Genomic DNA, 20103 nt, shown 5'->3' with positions numbered 1-20103 from the left:
TCCTTGTAGAAAAATAAACTAATTATTCATTTTGTGATATTATATTAACTAAAATTAGATTATTCAAAATGTAAAAATAATCATTTTTATCACCTATGGTGGAGCCCCCAAGGATCCCCAAATCAGTAAATACTTAAGACGCTTATATAAAAAGTTATATTGTCATAAAATTTGTGTATATCCTCTTGTTTACACAAAATAATTTTTACTTACGATTTCTACTACAATGTAAACACTCTGTAAATTGTTTCTTCAATTCGTGAATGAGAGATAATAGCAACTGCTGCTTATGTTAAGGGAGTTTACTTAACCCTCTTCTATTAAGACTTTTACACTGTTCTAAATTCTAATACTGTTAACATTTTCCCCCCGTGGGAAATGAAAAAAATAATAAGATGGTAGATGATGATTTGTTTATGAAATGAGGATTGGAAAGACTGTGTGGGAAAAAATAAATATAACTCTTAAACAGACCTTGTTAATCTAGATCACTTTGACAGTACTCCACAAATATGGTAAGAACTCTACTTTGATTTTTAAAAGCCTGGCTTTGACCAGAAAAAAAATAAATAAATAAAAAGAAAAAGAAAAAAAAAAAAACAGGCAAGTAGGGTCTGAAGAAGAGCTATTCTTTTGATTATAAAATTTAACTTTTCTATCTATGGAAATTGAAACTCAAATAAATTACTCATAAGGTAATGAAGAGTGGTCTCCTCATCCTAGTTTTGAGGAAATTATTTTATTTTATTTTATCTGTATTTACTTACCCTGTTATCATAAACTCAATTCATTCTGTCACATGGCTTTGCCCACCATGTTCGTGATGAGTAGGCACACAAGATAGGATGGGGGAAACAGTTACATAGGCGCCAATTCCTCTAATCCATATGATTAGACGCCTCAGTTCTTAAACTGTTCTTCTAATTCAGCATCCCATTTCTTCTTTCGTGCTCAGAAGAGGCATCCTTTTGTCTATGAGGGATTGTTTGCTTCTATATTATCAAAAAATAGAAAGGACAAAGTCTTGCTTAAAGGGGATCCACAGGGTTAAGAACTGAAGAAGAAAAAGGAGAACTCAGGGGAGGGGCAGTAACTATGAAAAAAGCAGCCTGCAGTTTTATTATAGAGAGATTCTCTCTTATGATGCCAAGAGAACTCTCTTGAGTCACAAGGGATTTAAATTCCTATGAATGGGCATTCCCTGAAGGCACTCTGCACTTTCCAACCAGTACAGGCTGTGGATCTCCCTCAATGTCTTGCTTTGAATTTCCTTCTTTTCCCTTTTCCACTATACAAATATGCCTACTGGTAAGCATTTCCAGGCCATTCCACCTGGAGGAGAAAACTAACTTCCTCTTAATTCATATATTCAAAGTTACATATCACACAAATGATATCTGGTTCACACTTTTTTTTTCTGCCTACTGTGTCAGTCCCAATGAGAAAGGTAATATGCAAAAAAAAAAAAAAAATCTGCACCAGATATTGAAACATCCATCATTACTGGATATGTAAACTTTCTTTTTTTTTTTTTTTTTTGGTACTGGGGACTGAATCCAGGGGTGCAGCTGAGCATATCTTCAGCCCGTTTTGTATTTTATTTAGAGACTGGGTCTCACTTAGTTACTTAGATCCTCCTCGCTATATTGCTGAGACTGGCTTTTAACTCACCATCCTCTGCCTCAGCCTCCCAAGCAGAGGTGATTATAGGCTTGAGCCACCATGCCTGACCTGGATATGTAATCTTGGATAAATCTAGAGACCACTTATAAACCCTTGTATCCTTATCCTTAAAATAAAGAAACATCCATGTTACATCTCAAATATGTTTCCAGGATAAAATGATATCATATTTGTGAAATGTTTCGACATGGTCATTTATTGTATTTAGAGATTGTTTCCATCAAATTCAGCTATGATGATTTACACTCTGCTGATTAACATTTTTCATATATTTTTTCTTATTTATAATGCACAATTAAAAGTATACTTGGTTTTCTGATGGAAAAGTAATACATGTTTATTATAAAAAAGTTAGAATGTCATGTATTCAAATGAAGATCAAATGTAATGTCATTACCAAAAAATAACTAATTGAAGAAATAGTGACCTTTGCATTTTAATTTTATAGCATATAATGTCAGTATTCTTATTTGTATGTACATATGTATTTCTGTAAACCACTTCGGCCACTCATCAATATATTTTATGTGTATTCCTATTTCCAAGTTCCATTTCACTTTCCCAAATATGGCCTTCAAATTTGATATTGGTTGTGTCTTGTTAAACATGTAGAAATATTCCTTGGGTATAACGAATACTCAATAAATGAGCTTTATTCATAAAATGACTTTAGGCACTTTAATTGCCTAAATATAAAGTTAAATTAAAGTACGTTTCTAAATATGCTCAAGGCAGAATTTCCATCCCCCAAAATTACTGTGTTCTTAGATGAATTCAAGCCATAATATATAACCCTGATTTCTGTTTCATTTTTCCTTTCCTTCTCTCTATTTTAGTTCGTTGCCCAGCCCAATTGCCAACAACTCCTTGCATCTCGCTGGTACGATGAATTCCCGGGCTGGAGGAGAAGACACTGGGCAGTGAAGATGGTGACATGTTTCATAATAGGACTTCTTTTTCCCGTCTTCTCTGTGTGCTACCTGATAGCTCCTAAAAGCCCACTTGGACTGTTCATCAGAAAGCCATTTATCAAGTTTATCTGCCACACAGCCTCCTATTTGACTTTTTTGTTCCTGCTGCTGCTTGCCTCTCAGCACATCGACAGGTCAGACTTGAACAGGCAAGGTCCACCACCAACCATCGTCGAGTGGATGATATTACCGTGGGTCCTGGGTAAATGTGTTACTATAGAAAATATAATACAAACATGTTACTGCCATGGAATTGTATTGCTCAGAAAATAATATTAATGTTTGGCACATAGGTATGTTTAAAATAGGTCTGACCATGGTAGTTCCAAGACTTAACCCCCAAAGCTAAAGAAATACTTTGCAAGCTGTGGTGGACCTGCTCCCCAAAGAAAGGTAACCATAAGCTTTAACATTCCAGATTTTAATGACTTCATACCCCACAAATGATTCTCTGGGTTTGCTTGTTTGTCTGTCTTTTAAAGCTTTTAACTTTCCTCACTGACCGTGTACAATCATTCTGATTTTCTTAGTACATATACCTTCTAAAAGATACGTATAAACCACTCTAAAGAATGAGTGATTTTATACATAAAGAACTGCAACCATTTTATAAAAGCAATCCATTTAAGTCATCTTTGAAATGTCTATTGTTAATCAGAGTAACATAAAATGAAATTATAGAACATGTTCCGTCTTTCTGTTTTCTCATAATAGAAAGAAAATTATTTTAGATCCTCTTCAAATCATAGAAAGGTAGAACATCTTATATAATGAAAACCTTGTTTTTCTTTCTCCTTGTTATTGTAGCCATCGTTAAATTTACATTTTAATTGTTCTTTTCTGTATCCTATTGTGGTTAGCAGAGAAACATTTTCTCAAGTTAGCTCATCAGTTTAAATCCTTCTGGTATCCTATTCATCTCATTAGAAAATGTACAACAAATTTTATGATTTTCACTCTCAGAAGATCAATTTGGTTTAAACTTAGAGTTTCTGAGGAATTTCTAAATAGAAAAATCCAGAAAAAAATAGACTTGTCTGAATCTGAGATATATCCACTTTTCAATTTGAAAGATTATAGATACTCTAATGGCAATAAGTAAAGTTCATAGTGAGAAGATTTGATGTTTTACATAATTCAAATATTAGAGAAATCTCAATTGAACTTTGGAGTAGATTCTCATTAATCTGAAGTACATAAAGTGTGATCTTATTTAGATTAGATGGAAACTTTAGATGATCTGTAAGTATCCCTTTGAATAAAATAGTTATGAAATTGCAGTTAAAGTTTATTAAAGATAAACTACTTTATTAAAGATAAACTACTCTGCCTGTTTCCACTTAAATTAAGTAACTCACATGAGGAATATATTTGTTACGTGTTTTCTTCATAGAAAATTTCTTTGAAGCAATTTTTACAGAAAAATGTAGGAGGTTAAGTTTCCTATTATAGGTGATATGCATTGAATGTATAAATATCCTAATGTCCCAAAAGGAATATAGAACATTTCACTTAGAAAAATATTATAGATGCAATAAAGCACAAGCAGATGTCACGTTTCTAGTCTTAATCCAATCAATGGAATTGTATTAAGTACTCTCTTTGTAGTAAATGCAGTGCAGTATGATTGTAATGTCAAAGAAAACAACAAAATAAAGCCCTTAGTTTTATGAGGCTTAAATTTTACTAGAAGAAGTGAATAATAAACAAACATATTCATGATCGTAATGATAGGAAATGATAAATAATATTAAAATAGGTGTTTCAAACTTTGAATAAGTTGTACAATTAAAACAGTCATTGACAATTTTACAAAATGTCATTGGCTGCCTTCTAAATGCAAAATTTGGGGTAAAATATCCCTTAAAAATGGCTGAAAGAAAGCACATCTAAACCACAGCTACATGGTTATATAAGACACAGATGTAATTGTAGAAATTTTAATTGCAGCAGAGTGATATCTCCTAAAGGCATTTTTTTTTCTCAAAATATTCTGACCACAGGGAGTTCAATGATCTGAGAAGTTTTTAGAAGAAAAATTGTTTCCTAGAATAAGAAAAATATGTATGGGAATGATTATCTTGCTTTTACAGGACAGGGCATGAGAAAGAATGTTTATATATCAAGCAGATTTTTTTCAAATAGTTGTATTATTCATCAGGTTTGGGCAATGGTTGAGTGTCTCATAGCCAAGTCTTGAATTCTAGGTGCTTTAATAGACCCATAACTATAAGGAGTGTGCTTATATGATCCGGTTATAACGGGAAAAGCACTGGACTAGAATATGTGAACTAGGCTCTACCACTAAGAAATCATGAAATTATGGACTGTCACAGACTCTGGGGATTTTCCGTGTCTTCATAGGTATATTGAAAGATTTAGAGTAGATGACATCTAAAGTCCCACTGATTCCTATCATCCTGTGTGCTGAACTCCTATTATTAAGGAAAGAAAATTGGTCTTTGTAGGGAGGGAAGAAAGGGGTGATAAAGACATTGGGTTAGAAATACTTTAATCTTCTACAGAAGGGGTTGACAGTGAAGAAGGCATAGTCTGATTTGATGGTTATATGAATGAATCAAATCTATTTTCTTACTCAGGCCTTCTTTCAGATAATATAGGTGCTCGCTGGTTTCAATTATAACAGGACATTTCATGGTTCACCCATTTTAAGCCCCTAGATTTATAATCACAAGACTGAATGACTCCTACAAACTGACCCCACTTGTTCATTTTCACAATGAGAGCTTGGAACTCTATTGATGGGTTTTCCCCACATCTTTTTGAACTGGTTTAGGTTTTCAATCCATGTCATCTCTGTGAACCATTTTGTGTAAAGTAATAATTTTTTTTTTGCTACTAAATTAACTTTTACTCAAACTCAGAGGCTATTTCCCAGAACTCTGATAACTTTATTTTAAGAAAAATGCCAAACTTTATGCCTCCCATTTTCTTTACCCCAACAGAAAGACTTTTGTTTAATTGCTTTCCATATTTATGTCATTTTTCACTTTTTTGGACAGAAAATTTCTCTAATTTTAAAATTTATCCTTTAAAACTAATTCCTTTCTTTCAAGAAGTATGGTTTTGGGGGGACTTTCTTTATTTTATACACTTTGCTGTTTCACCCATAAGAACTGTTCTCAGCCTAATGGATCTAGATATCTTGCCATTAGTACAATGGTAATGTTTCTATGCTATTTTCAGTCTTTCTTACTGATGCTCAATTTGGGGGTACTGAAACTGTGGTATGTTGAGTAATATATCTTTATAAGTCCCTTACTATATATAGGGTTTTATTTTTAGCATATAATATGAGGGATGTGAGGTGAATAGAATACCCATATGTGAAATTCCTTTTTACAAAAATCTACATGCAAACTAGACAAAGCATGTTATATGTATAATGTTCACTATGAGAATTCATCTGAATTATAGCAGCAGTTTTATCACAGGTAAAGGTTGTTTATTTCTGGGGATAAAATGGAATGAGATATGAAAAAAGAAAATACCTTTGGGTTCTAGTTTTCAGGCCTTCCCAGATCCCATTTTGAATTTTTCATTAGAATCCATGGTAACTACATTTTAACAACCAAATTTGTGCCATAACTTTATTTCCCTACACCAAAAAGTATGTATTTGTATAAAATTTCCACCTTTAGACTTATGTATTATTTAGCTATAAAATATTATAAAAGTGATCCCATCCTTCATCAAAGAAGAACTTTAATGGGTGGCCATATTAATAAAGCAGAATTGTTTAATCTCCCATGAGAAAACACAATCAATAGCTGATGAAGTGCCTTGACTTCACGTTTGCCTGGAAGCATGCCACAAATAAACAGTAGGTAAATCTGCACACACTGAGCAGGGTGACAGGAAGGATCAACTGAGGGAAAGATGGAACAGATCTAAGCTGTGTTAAAATAGCATCGATTGAATTTCTAGACATAAAGCAAGAAGTGCTCCTAATACCCAGATTATCCATGTTGCCTATAACACGTTCTTATCTAGCCATTTCTCTTTAGCAACATTGGCTTCTCATTTCTATGATGTATTTTATGTTTTGTGTTCTAAAAGGTTGATATTAACAAGTCTGAAAATTTTAACAAAGCCTGCCAAATGAAAATGCAGAATGAAAAATGATGATCAAATTCTTATTGAGACATTCATAGGGACCAAAAAAAAAAATCCTATGTATTATTCCTTTCTTGTGACCATTTTTATTTGTATTGGTCCTGGGAAGTGAACCCAGGACCTTACACAGGTACTATGTTCTATCACTGAGCTACACCCTCAGCCATGTATTTTTACATCTTCTGTGCAATAGTCATTAAGATCGGATGGCTTCAAGGATTCATATTTTCAACCTCAACTTTGAATCATCTAGCCCCTTCAAGAACTGAACAGATACTTCTGCAATGATAAGAAACTAGCCTGTGACCTATCCTCTCTCCCCTACTTGGCGCAGGGCTCAAAAAAAAAAAATCAGTGAACTAGGTGCAGAAACATACAGTCTAAAACACAACTGCCAAGTATCTAGTTATTAATTTAAAAGGAGTATTTTAAATTTGAAAGGAATCAGATAATCATTGCAGAATGATAGATAATCCTCATTCCTAGTTGTGGAAGAAAATACTTTAAGGTCATCTTTATGGAGTTTTCAACACTAACACAGTAAAATCTCAAAAAAACATGTCATTTATAAGTATTTAAACTATTGTGTAGGCCTGCTAATATTTGCCAAGTGGCTTCCTTATTGGAGACAAAGTGAATTATTTTAGATTGTGGCAATGCAATATGAACCTAATACACCAAATCTGGAATCTACAGACCCTCAGAAAATATTTGGCAACATGGTTCAGAGGTTTGAAGGAAGAGGAGAAAAGATAGGAAAAGAGGATCAGACACCAGAAAAACCAGGGTCACAGTGAAAGAGGAGGGGGACACTGGATTAGTTTTCATTACTTTAGAATAACAATAGAAGTTGTAGTGACAGTAGTAACAATATCAGAATCTATTCTTCCTTTCCCCTTCCCCTTATGTATGTAGCAATCATATATCAGAGACAGCATTTAGCCTTTGGTTTTTTGGGAATTGTTTATTTCACTTAGCATAATAGTCTCCAGTTTCATCCATTTACCATCAAATGCCATAATTTCATTCTTTATGGCTGAATAATATTTCATTGTATTTATATACCACATTTTTTATCCATTCATCTTTTGAAGGGTACCTAAAAGTTTAGGCACAGGGATTAGTAATTTAAATGCATGTTCTTCTGTGAACTTCTCAGTAACTCTGTTCTACTTAACCATATTAAACAATAGTAATATAACATTTCACAGAGAGGAAAACGGAAAACAGGCTTTGCAAAGCTAGGTCCCTTGGGCAGCATTAAGCAGCTAGCAAGTGGGAGACACTAGAATCAAACCCAGAGTTAGACCTTTTATTCTCTAAGAAATACTGCCCCAAAAGTGAGAGAGCAGAATTATAAGAGGCACAAATTGCCTGGAAACTTAAATCTCTACATTTACCCGTCTCTGTCTCATTTACCAGCCTAGATTTTTGCATAGATTAAATTCGTCTGTAAATTTATTAAAGATATAACACACTAACATGCACATTTGGTATAATTTAATACTGAATATCACATTTACCAACACCACAATTATCACTATCACTACCTTCATATCCCCGCTGGGTCATCACTACTAACCTCTGGTCTAAAACACAGTGTGTGTGGCTAACACTGAAAGGAACAAGCTACACCAAGAAAGAAAGAAAGAAGTCCTCTGATATGACTTTGAGGTGTTTCCTTTTTGGTTCCCATGTGTTGGTTGCTGACACTTAAGTTTGAATTTCCTTGCTTCCAATGATATTATTAATGTTTTAGTGTTTTATTAGTGTATGTATGTGTGTGTATGTAAGGGGTATTCAGGAAATCAAAAAGAGATAAATATATATTGTACATATTTGTCTTTAAAATATTCAGAAGTTTATAATAAGTGGAGAGTGGTAATCTTCACAGTGAAAAACTAGTATTCATTAATTTGAAAATGTATATTTAACAGCTATTGTTACTCATTGAAAAGGTGACATAAGCAAAAACTTGGAGAAATGTTTGTTCATTATTTTCCCATCTACACAAGTATCCAACCCTTTAATTTTCTTGGGAAATTTTAAATTAAACAGAAATCCTATAAAAAGAATGCCACCACGGTGATAGAAAGTTCCCACTTGATTTTTAAGTAACTGTATTTAGGTCAGAAGTTATCAGATAATCCAGAATGCTCAAGTTCTACATTCTAATAATAATCTAAAACTAACATAGCATCCTTTCTTAGTCAACTTTGAAAATATGTATTTCCCCGATTGTGTATCCCTACATTTTTTTCTCTAATGTTAAAATAATGATGGTAAAGCCACAGTGGTTCAAAAGTTTTTAGAAGTCTTCAAACTTAGACTATTTAAACATTCACTGCCCCATTAAGTTGATGACTCTTTGAGTATGGTCTGCTGATTAAAATCATAATAACTGAGGATTCTTATGAGAAACTAAGATTTTGAATGATTATCTTGGTTGGTTGATTCAGAAATTGCAGAGGTACTTAAACATTTAAGATTGAGAAACAATTCTGGAAGTCAATTTTTATGCAAATTTCATACTCAGCTAGTTTTACTAAGATCTAATTCATTAACAACTAAACATGAAATGGTTTTACTCCTTCCAACCATTCTCCTCTGTTAACCTATAATCTAATATATTTTCCGTGTTCTTTAATGATATCGCGATTAGATAACAATTTCCTGAAACTGAGCTATTTAAAAGCTGGCCCAGCATAGTTCTAATCAGTTTAAAGATTATCTCTTTGCAGCAAAGTCTAAGCCCATTGCTTAAAGAACCTAGATTGTCCATCTTTTCTCATTCTACAACACTGGGATGGAAGGAGAGATAAGGAGGTTCTCTCCATTCCCAGGGTTTTACTGAAGAGGGATGACAGGAGAAGTTAAACGTCTCCATGACTTCAATGGTACTCTGGTCGCAGATATTTTTCTTGAGTGCCCTACACTTCTGGGAAATACTGAGTAGCCTGAGTGTCAGGCTTTGACATACTGACTCTCCTCAGCTGGATGAAGGACCTGTAGAAGGCCCTATCTTGCCTCCACACCACATGATTCTTGAATCAGAGATTCAACTCTGACATCCTTCAGTCCCTCAGCTCCTATAAGGAGAAATCCATTCCTATTTAGGGTTCTGTGACCCTAAAATGTTCCTCCTGATTACTGGAGAGTTGGCTCACACTCAGCCTTCTCCTCTAACATGCACTGACTCAAGTATCAAGGAACCTTGCCACATCAAATGACAAGAGGTTCAAATGCTCTACTGCTGGACCCCACTGCTCCTCAATCTTTTCTTATGGTCTAGATCCAGGAAGAGAGAACCAAGCCAATTACCCAAGTAGACACCCCAGAAGAGAGTAAGATGCCATTTTTCTTTGTTGAAATCTATAAATATGTATGATTTCCTTGGAGTCTCCTTTGCTTGAATTAAGGAATGAATAGCAGTGGTGAGTAATCACCTTCTTTTCTCTCTCGTATTGATCCCTCATAGTGCAAAAACTGTACTTTTCTGACCCCATGGCTCTCTTGCTAACTGCTTTCCTACTTCTTTCCCTGTGGAGACATTGAGCATGAAGGGGTGGGTGGCTGCTAATAGATATACTCCCAGTATCTCTAGTAACCTCAGATGGGAAAGCTTGGCTATAATTGTCTGTAAGCTGTCCTCAAAAAAAAAAAATGGAGAGTAAGTCTCTTTTCTTCAACTTTGTTTAGTTTTTAAGTGTGATGCTGAGACCACAGGAGCTGCCCCTTAACTTAGTGTTAGTACTACATACAATGTGAGTCTCTATCAAGTAAAACAACTTAACAGTATTGAGGTTTCCTCTTGAGTAGAAGCAGGATTCTGACTAGAGACTACTGTTTTATTCCATGATTTGAAAAACAAAACAAAGCAAAATTCCAGCAGAGGGAGACGGATTCTTTGTGTTCTTTTTTTTTTTTTTATTATTGATTGTTCAAAACATTACAGAGCTCATGATATATCATCTTTCATACATTAGACTCAATTGGGTTTTGAACTCCCATTTTTACCCCAAATACAGATTGCAGAATCACATCTATTACATACTCACATTATTACATAATGGCATATTAGTGACTGTTGTATTCTGCTACCTTTCCTATCCCCTACTATCCCCTCTCCCCTCCCCTCCCCTCCCATCTTCCCTCTCTACCTCCTCTGCTGTTGTTCAATTCTCTCCCCTTTTTCCCACCTCCCCCTTGCCCCTCATAACCTCTTATAATTTTGTGTATCATTGAAGGTCTCCTACCATTTCCATATGCTTTCCCTTCTCTCTCCCTTTCTCTCCCCCCATTCGTCTTTGTTTACTGTTAATCTTTTCCTCATGCTCTTCCTTCCTGTTCTGTTCTTAGTTGCTCTCTTTATATCAAAGAAGACATTTGGCATTTGTTTTTTAGGGCTTGGCTAGCTTCACTTAGCATAATCTGCTCTAATGCCATCCATTTCCCTGCAAATTCTATGATTTTGTCATTTCTTAGTGCTGCATAATACTCCATTGTGTATAGATGCCACTTTTTTTTATCCATTCATCTATTGAAGGGCATCTAGGTTGGTTCCACAGTCTAGCTATTGTGAATTGTGTCGCTATAATCATTGATGTGGCTGTATCCCTATAGTGTGCTCTTTTAAGGTCCTCAGGGAATAGTCCGTGAAGGGCGATAGCTGGGTCAAATGGTGGATCCATTCCCAGCTTTCCCAGGAATCTCCATACTGCTTTCCAAATTGGCCTCACCATTTTGCAGTCCCACCAGCAGTGTGCAAGTGTACCCTTTTCCCTACATCCTCGCCAGCACTTGTTGTTGTTTGACTTAATAGTGGCTGCCAATCTTACTGGAGTGAGATGGTATCTTAGGGTGGTTTTGATTTGCATTTCTCTGACTGCTAGAGATGGAGAGCATTTTTTCATGTACTTGTTGATTGATTGTATATCCTCCTCTGAGAAGTGTCTGTTCAGGTCCTTGGCCCATTTGTTGATTGGGTTATTTGCTATCTTATTGTTTAATTTTTTGAGTTCTTTGTACATTCTGGATATTAGGACTCTATCTGAGGTGTGAGGGGTAAAAAATTGTTCCCAGGATGTAGACTCTCTATTTACCTCTTTCATTGTTTCCCTTGCTGAGAAAAAACTTTTTAGTTTAAGTAAGTCCCATTTGTTTATTCTTGTTATTAACTCTTGGGCTATGGGCGTCCTATTAAGGAATTTGGAGCCCGACCCCACTATATGTAGATCGGAGCCAACTTTTTCTTCTATCAGACGCAGCATCTGTGATTTGATATAAATGGCAATATTACCCAAAGTTCTCTACAGGTTTAATGTGATGCCAATCAAAATTCCAATGGCATTTCTTGTAGAAATAGATAAAGCAATCATGAAATTCATATGGAAAAACAAAAGACCCAGAATAGCAAAAGCAATTCTAAGAAGGAAATGTGAATCTGGAGGTATAGCAATACCAGAGTTCAAACTGTACTACAAAGCAATAGTAACAAAAACAGCATGGTACTGGTACCAAAACAGGCAGGTGGACCAATGGTACAGAATAGAAGACACAGAGACTAATCCACAAAGTTACAACTATCTTATATTTGATAAAGGGGCTAAAAACATGCAATGGAGGAAGGATAGCATCTTCAACAAATGGTGCTGGGAAAATTGGAAATCCATATGCAACAAAATGAAATTGAATACCTTTCTCTCGCCATCCACAAAAGTTAACTCAAAATGGATCAAGGAGCTTTGTGTTCTTTTTTATCTTCATTGATTTGATGCCTCAGCATGCAACTCAGTTTTCTAAAAGGAGTCTTCTAAGGTCAGATCCCTGACAATTTGGGGGCTTGAATAACAGGCCCTTTGGAGTTGACCATGGGTGGGAAGGTGACTTGCTCTTTGTTTGAGGTGGCTGTTTACTATTTGTTTAAGTACCAAGAGCAGGAGAAGGTAAGACAAGAGCCCTGTTTGCAGAATTACATATCTTTCACTTGAAATTGGGGCTGTTAAATGAACTGCCTATTCCATCTAATCCTCACAGCCAGCTTTACAGGATAGGAAATAATAGAACACTCAAACAGCCCTGAGTGAAAAAATTATGGGAAAGATTTTAAAAAAAAGGAAAAAAAAAAACAGCAAACACTTCCAGGCATCCACAAATATCTTGTAAAAAGAAGTTCTCTGACTCATTTGCACTATGATCTTTCCTTCATTGGTTCCCACAGCCTTAACATCAATGCACATAATTAGGACTCCACCACAACTCTGAGAAATCATGTCATCTGTTTAATAAACAGCAAAGAACAATTTTGAAATGTTCCCGTTGTGGGAACAGGACAAACATTTTGTGACAGCATCTCCCTCAAGCTTTGTTCTCTTTAGGCTTTTTAGTTGCCATGAATAGTTTACTCATCTGGATGCATTTTTCAGTTAGTTTATAGCATCATCCATTTTCCTAATGGCTTATTTCTTCCAAAACTTTGTGATTATCACCAGAAGAAATGAAATTTGGCATTTCACTAACATGCTCATAGCAGACAGAAATCAATAGCCATCAGACAGGTATAGTAACACTATATGAGATGGTACTGCAAGATGGTGTTTACAAATAAAGACTGCAAACCATCACCCAACAAGCATCAAGTAGCAGACTTATCTATAGCTCAAGTTCAGAAAAAAGTGATGGCAGTGAGTTCTCAGTTTCATCTCAGTTTCAAAATCAGGATACCTGTTTTTCTCAGTTTTGTGTCTTTCAAAGATCAGGAGTGAGGTAAGATTTCAAGTGGTCAGGTATTTAATGTCTCCTCCTTGGACTACAGAAAACAAACTGTAGTATATCATAATTTAATTGTGTTTGTTAGTTTTCTTTTGAAAAAAAAAAACCCTAGAGATCATCCAATCTAAATACTCAATTGAAGTGCCATTTCCTAGAATCTACTTCATCAGAACAGAGTTTTCTCAGTTATTTGGAACTCTAAAGTTAAAATATCATTTTAGGCTGAAACCATAACTGCTTCTTTAAAACTCCTTTCCAATGTCTCTCCTTTGCCCTCTACATCAATTTGGCTGTAATATATTTTTCCTCTACAGAATGCTTTACAAAATATTTGAAGTTAGTTATTTGGTGTTGTAAGTTCACATGATTTCCAGTTTGGTAGAAGCAAGGAGAGTGATAACACAATATATTTGTAAGGAGCATTTACCATAAATGCTCCTATTGCTTAGCAGGTACTTTAAAATATATTTTATTTTATGATACATACAAATTCGTAAACAACTAAATCACAAATGCTTCAAAATGTTAGAGATTACATAGAGAGGTTCCCCTCATTGCCAGAATTTCTTTGACTTACAAGTGATGGAAGATATTCTAGGATCTGGATTAGATTTCTCTACCTCTATTCCAGTTTTAGAGCAACTCTAATCACCAAGAGATTGTTTCTTAAATTTGGGGTCAGAAATAAAAAAAAAAAAAAGTCCAACTTCATATCAAAAATTCAATTTCTGCCTTTCTGGGGCAATAAGAGCAGATAAATCTGTCTTCTTGTAGAGGACAGTGTTTTAATCTCTCATGGAAGGTATTTTGATGACCAATTTTAGTAGAATTCTGATGCCATAAACAGGAAGAAGCGATGCCTGGCAATTTATACAACTGGGGAAGAATCCTATTGTTTGGAAGTCATATAATCCAGACTTCTCTTTGAAGAGTGATAATGAGACCTGGAGAGATTAGACTGCTTGGCTAAGGTTCAATAAAGCTGGTTGCTAGGTCAGTTGGTCCCGGCACATCCCTCACCTGATACAGTTCAGTTCTAATCACTGTGACCTTCTGCTGAACATGAACTCAAAATGCATTTGTCCAGTCTACAACCACACACACACGCACACACCTCACACCTTCTTACCTATATGAATTGGCAAAATTTCAAGCAAGACAAAATAATATAGCTACATTGTAACATTTCAAGAACAGGAAAATGTTGTATAATTCTAATTTATTTAGGTGATTCAGATTCAATTCAGGTTTTTCTTGGCCTTATTTTTCTTCTATAAACTGTGGGTGTCTGCTGGATTCTGAGACTATACTCAGAAGAGTAGGAAAAGGCACTTCAGATGCAGGAGAGGGGAATGTTTCCTTGTGTGCCAAGTGATTTTTCTCATTGGATAAAATAAATTTGGTTTCCCACCAGCTCTAAAATCCAGTGCATGAATCATGTTCCATTCTGATGTACTCCTTCCTTTGATATAGAGGTGAAGGATATTATCACTCTTGCAATTGTTTCCCCATCTTAGCTGACCTCTCATGAGATATTTATTTATGAAAGGAGACTCAAAGGAAGAGCTAGGGTATAAAATGCCTGATCTAGAACAAAGCAGTGGTCTACAACAGACTTCAACATAGAACACTATACTTCATTCACCTGAAATTCATTCAATTCTCATTTGAGTTATAAATGTAATTGTAACTTAAAATTTAAATATTGCATTTCCCTGATGGCTAAGGATATTGAGGATTTTATCATAGATTTATTGGCCATTTGTACTTGTTTTGAAAAGTGTCTATTCAGCCAATTTGCCCTTTATTGATTGGCTTACTTGCTCGATGTGTTAATTTTTGAATTCTGTATATATTCTGGATATTTATCCTTTGTCAGATGAATAGCCAGCAAAGATTTTTCTCCCATTCTATCACTGTCTCTTCACTCTACTGATGGATTCCTTGACTGTGCAGAAACTTTTTAAGTTGATATGATTCCATTTGTCATTAGAAAAATTTGCTAATTATTGCTATTATTTCCTAAAACTCTTGGAGTCCTATGTATAAAATTTTTGCCTATACCAATATCTTCAAGTGTTTTCTTGATGCTTTCCTGTAGTAGTTTCAAAGTTTCTGATCTTACATTAAGGTGTACGATCCATTTTGAGTTGATTTTCATATACAGGTGAGAGATAGGGGTCTAGTTTCAATCTTCTACAGATGGAAGTTTACCCAGCATTGAAGAGGCTGCCTTTTCTCCAAAGTATACTTTTGGCTCCTTTGTGGGGAATCAAATGGTTATTTATGTGTGAATTTGCTTCTGTATCTTCTATCTATTCTATTAATCTATGTGTTTATTTTTATACCAATGCTTTGTTATTTTTATTACAATTGTTCTATAGTACATTTTAAAATCAGGTATTATAACGTCTACAACATTGTTCTTTTTGCTCAGGATTGCTTGAGCTATTCAGAAACTTTTGTGCTTCTATATTTTTCAAACATGCATAAAATAAAAAACATAAGTATAGTAACAGATATTACCTATAGTCGGTATATTATAATATTTACCCTTTTTGTTTATTTACATCTATCTTAATATACATTCATCAATATCAGACTCATGATTTTTACTGCATTCATTCAAATTAAGTTATAGCACTATCGTGGTAAGTGTGTATGTGCAAACATATAAAATATTGACACATACAGTCATGCAATCACCACCATAAGGGCTAGAAAACTATGTCCCAGCAAGGTGTATCTGGCCTCATTGTGGTTTTTCTAGTTTCACTGGAACACAACCATACCTATTCATTATTTGCGAAGCCTGGATTATTTATTCCCACACCCCTTAAAGAGTAAGCCAGTCTGCCTCTGGTAGTTTGGATTTTCATAAATGTCCTTAATCAGATTGAGAAATTTCCCTTCTACTCATGTTTCGCTCAAATTTTTTTGTCATGAACGGATGGATGTTAATTTTATCAAATGTTTGTCAAATGTACTTCTGTAGCACTTAATGTCTGAAAATGCACATTTTCCTTCTGTTGAACATCATTGTAGAAGTTTGGGGCAAGAGAGTCAGTTGCTAAGCTGACATTGGCTTTTGATTTGTCTGCAGTCAGTGTCGGGTGCCGTAACACTTCTGCCTTCTGTGAGAGAGTTATTCTCCTTGTCTCTGCTCCACCCACAACTTTCGACCTTTCTTGGGAACCTGTGCCTCCAAGCTAAGTCTCCACACAGACTCTGGCCCCTCCTCAATGGTTTCCAGCTCCTGCTTCCTGTGTGGTGTTAGCCTGCTGATGGATGGGGAAGGGAGACCAAGGCAGTCCTCTCTGCATTGGGGTTGGAGATTGTCAGTGATCCGTACATTGTTTCCACAGCAGTCGGATGTTTGAGAGCATGTACATGACAGGATTTTCTGTCCCTTTCCCGGTGATAGGAAACCTCGAAAGTTATTGGTGTAAACCTGAAGCCCACCGTAGTTTCTTGTCCTCTTGTCTCTGCCATAGTGCTAAATGTTTTGCTCTTCAAGAGAGAAGTGTCTGGTGAGAGCTACATGCCTTTCCACAGAGGCAGCCACTGTGTTCTTCCAGGCTTGGCTATAATCTTTCTTTTGAGCAGTGGGTAGAGTCTGCATGGAAGAGCATGCCAGTAGAAGGAAACTGCTTGCATCTCTCTCCCCAGGGTTCTGTTCTCTCTTGTGAGCCAGCATGCAGCCTTTAGAAGTTAGTTTAAACAATATGGCTGCATTCTTCTGACTCTCTTGTATGGTGCCTCTCTACTCTCTGAGCTAAAGGATCATAACATGTTTTTTTTTTTTTGGTAGTAATGTGCTTTGTTTTGTTGTTAAAGTTTATGCCCTATGATTTCTTACCTCTCTTATGAATTTATGAAAGTGATGATTTTTATAGATAATCTGACTGATTGATTTATTCCTTTTAGAGTAAGGGCAGTACTCTTTCTAGCTTTTTCCTATTTTCAGCTGTTAGCAAATATAATATTAAACCTTTTAGATTCCAGATCATTATTCTTAGAGATATTTCATTGTTTGCTGATAGTAACATATTTAAAATACCATATTTATCTTTCAATATTTCTTGATTCTAGACATTTTGATTTTTCTGTCATTATTGGGTTGCAAAGATAGCATTATATATTTTAATAAGGTTATGGAAATAAAATGATAATCTATGTTGATATTTTATAAGCATTTCTTAGAAAATAGTGCATTTAAAAACAAAATACATTATATAAAGTATATTTATATTAAAATATAACCATAATAAAAGGAAGAGATTTATATTTTTTCTAGGTATATCTTTGAAGCTATTGCTATATTTAAATAATTTTGACAAACTAACATGAACGTTATAATCTTTTATCCAAGAGTGAAATCAGATCTTTGAAGGTGCTAAATGCATAAAAATGCACAAAAGGATACCTTGATTAATTGTTTAAAACCAGTTGTGTTTGTTAGATATACTTTTGTGAATTTTGAAGTCATTTTGACTTAGGAGAAGAATATACCTCAATGTATTTGCTTACAATAAAATGTCATGACATCCTCCATGAGAAAAATATATAGTTACAGAGAAATTACAGTTCAATTAAAACTGTGCTTTTATGAATTTGTCAAATGGATAAAAGAAAGTGAAGCTGACCTAGCAGCATTTTCTAGAATTATATTAGTATCTTGGAAGTCTTAAAAGATGTCTGAAACTCAATATTATTACCTATAAAAAAAGATGCTATATCAAATGTAACTACCTGGTCTTTTGCAGCTTCACAGTCTATAATTACTAAATTGCATATCTCTTTCTTCAGTGATTTAATTGAAAATCATACTTACAATGAACCTTTTTATAATTGCAGGTTTTATATGGGGAGAAATTAAACAGATGTGGGATGGAGGACTTCAAGATTACATCCATGATTGGTGGAATCTAATGGATTTTGTGATGAACTCTTTATATTTAGCAACAATCTCCTTGAAAATTGTTGCATTTGTAAAGGTAACTGTTATTTACATTGTTGGTAAAGCATAAGTTCTGCTAACTAATGATATGCCTTTATTTTGATTGCTTTTGATTCTGTTAAAAATGTGCCAAAGGTTTGTATGTGATATTCATCAGCCCATGATTGTAATAGAGTTAAAATACATAGATATTACATAATCTTTACTCAAAAAAAACACGTTTTATAAAGCTCTTAGAAATTATCATCCAGTTTTCTTGCATCTAAATAACATAGTGCCTCAAAATTACTCCCAGTAGGTACTCTAGTTCCAATTCTTTCCACTTTTAAGGAAATACAACATCAAATACCTATTTAAATTTTTTTCAACCAAATCTATTTTTATCAGTTATAACTAATAGATAAAACTTCATAGACAGATCAAAATATTACTCTTTCAAAGCATTGAAATTGTTATTTCAGTATAAACTAATAGGGTTTGATATAATTAGAGCAGAATATAATTTCTTTTACCTCTTCCCATTCAACATGACAGTGCTTGGAGTCTCACACATTCGTTACTCCCCCAGATTTTGTACATCAATCTTATTGCCAACCACATAATTTTCATAAAACATTTTTTGTTCTGCAACAACAATTGGAATTATTTTGTACTTGGAGGGACTTTTTTTCATACCAAAGCATCATATCTCCCCTTTCCTCCCTTTGATTTTGCCTCTTTCCTTTTCTCCTCCTTTAAAAAATAATTTATTTCAAAATGATTAGTAAATTGGTTTTCAAAAAAAAAACAAAGAGCATCTAATTGGGTATTACATGAATAATGCATGCAATTTAATGATGTGAACTGGAAAATGCTAACGTGTAAGTGAACATTTATTCATTTAGTCTAGGTCTTAAAATAGTGGCCTGTGTCTTTGTGCCATATTCAGATCTGACAGGATCAAAAATGCCCAAAGTAGGAAAATTCATAGTTTTCAGCATTTGGCAAACTTCAAATGTTACCTTATCAACATACTAAGAAAATTCAATTTCTATTAATTTTATGGAGAGAAAGCTATTTTAAGAGTGGAGACATATTTTCCTAATTTTTCCTGTATGCATTGATGCTAATGACCTTGAGCAGTTTATTAAGACAGTAGAAGAAAATTTCTTATCTATAAAGTCATTTTAGACCTCCTTCTACTAAAAATTAATGTATATGGGTGTTCATTTTGGTTCCCCAGGTTATAATAATATTCTGGGACTATATGACAATAGCAGTTCTTCTCAAACTTCAAGATGCATAAGAATCACCAGGAGGGCTCAGGATACACAGATTCCTTTTCTCCCTCCCCATATTTAAAATTAGGAATATTAAGGCAGGAGTCAAATTTACATTTATAACAGATTTCCAGACAATACTTACCGATGTAGATAAACTAGGAAAGTGCTTCATTTAAATATTTTTGTTTTATTTTCATTGTAAATTTTAATTTACATATGATAATAGTACATTTTTATAAGGCTCAGTGCAATATTTCAATACATGCATATAATATGTATTGAGCAAATCAGGATAATTATCATTTCTATCTCCTTGTAA

At 34.5% G+C, this 20103-nt stretch overlaps 1 protein-coding gene across 1 annotated transcript in view; it reads left to right on the top strand.

The window, feature by feature from the left end:
- The window catches only part of TRPC4 (transient receptor potential cation channel subfamily C member 4), a 207034-nt gene that overhangs the window by 150831 nt on the left and 36100 nt on the right, over positions 1 to 20103 (top strand). Inside the window, exons 4-5 of the mRNA XM_081309016.1 lie at positions 2520 to 2856; positions 18420 to 18559. Of these exons, the coding sequence (XP_081165142.1) occupies positions 2520 to 2856; positions 18420 to 18559 (477 nt within the window). The remainder of the gene's footprint in view (positions 1 to 2519; positions 2857 to 18419; positions 18560 to 20103) is intronic.

The sequence above is a fragment of the Spermophilus citellus genome (assembly GCF_964194105.1).
Source record: "Spermophilus citellus genome assembly, chromosome: 1".
Taxonomy (NCBI): Eukaryota; Metazoa; Chordata; class Mammalia; order Rodentia; family Sciuridae; genus Spermophilus; species Spermophilus citellus.
This window is presented reverse-complemented; position numbering and strand designations above follow the sequence as displayed.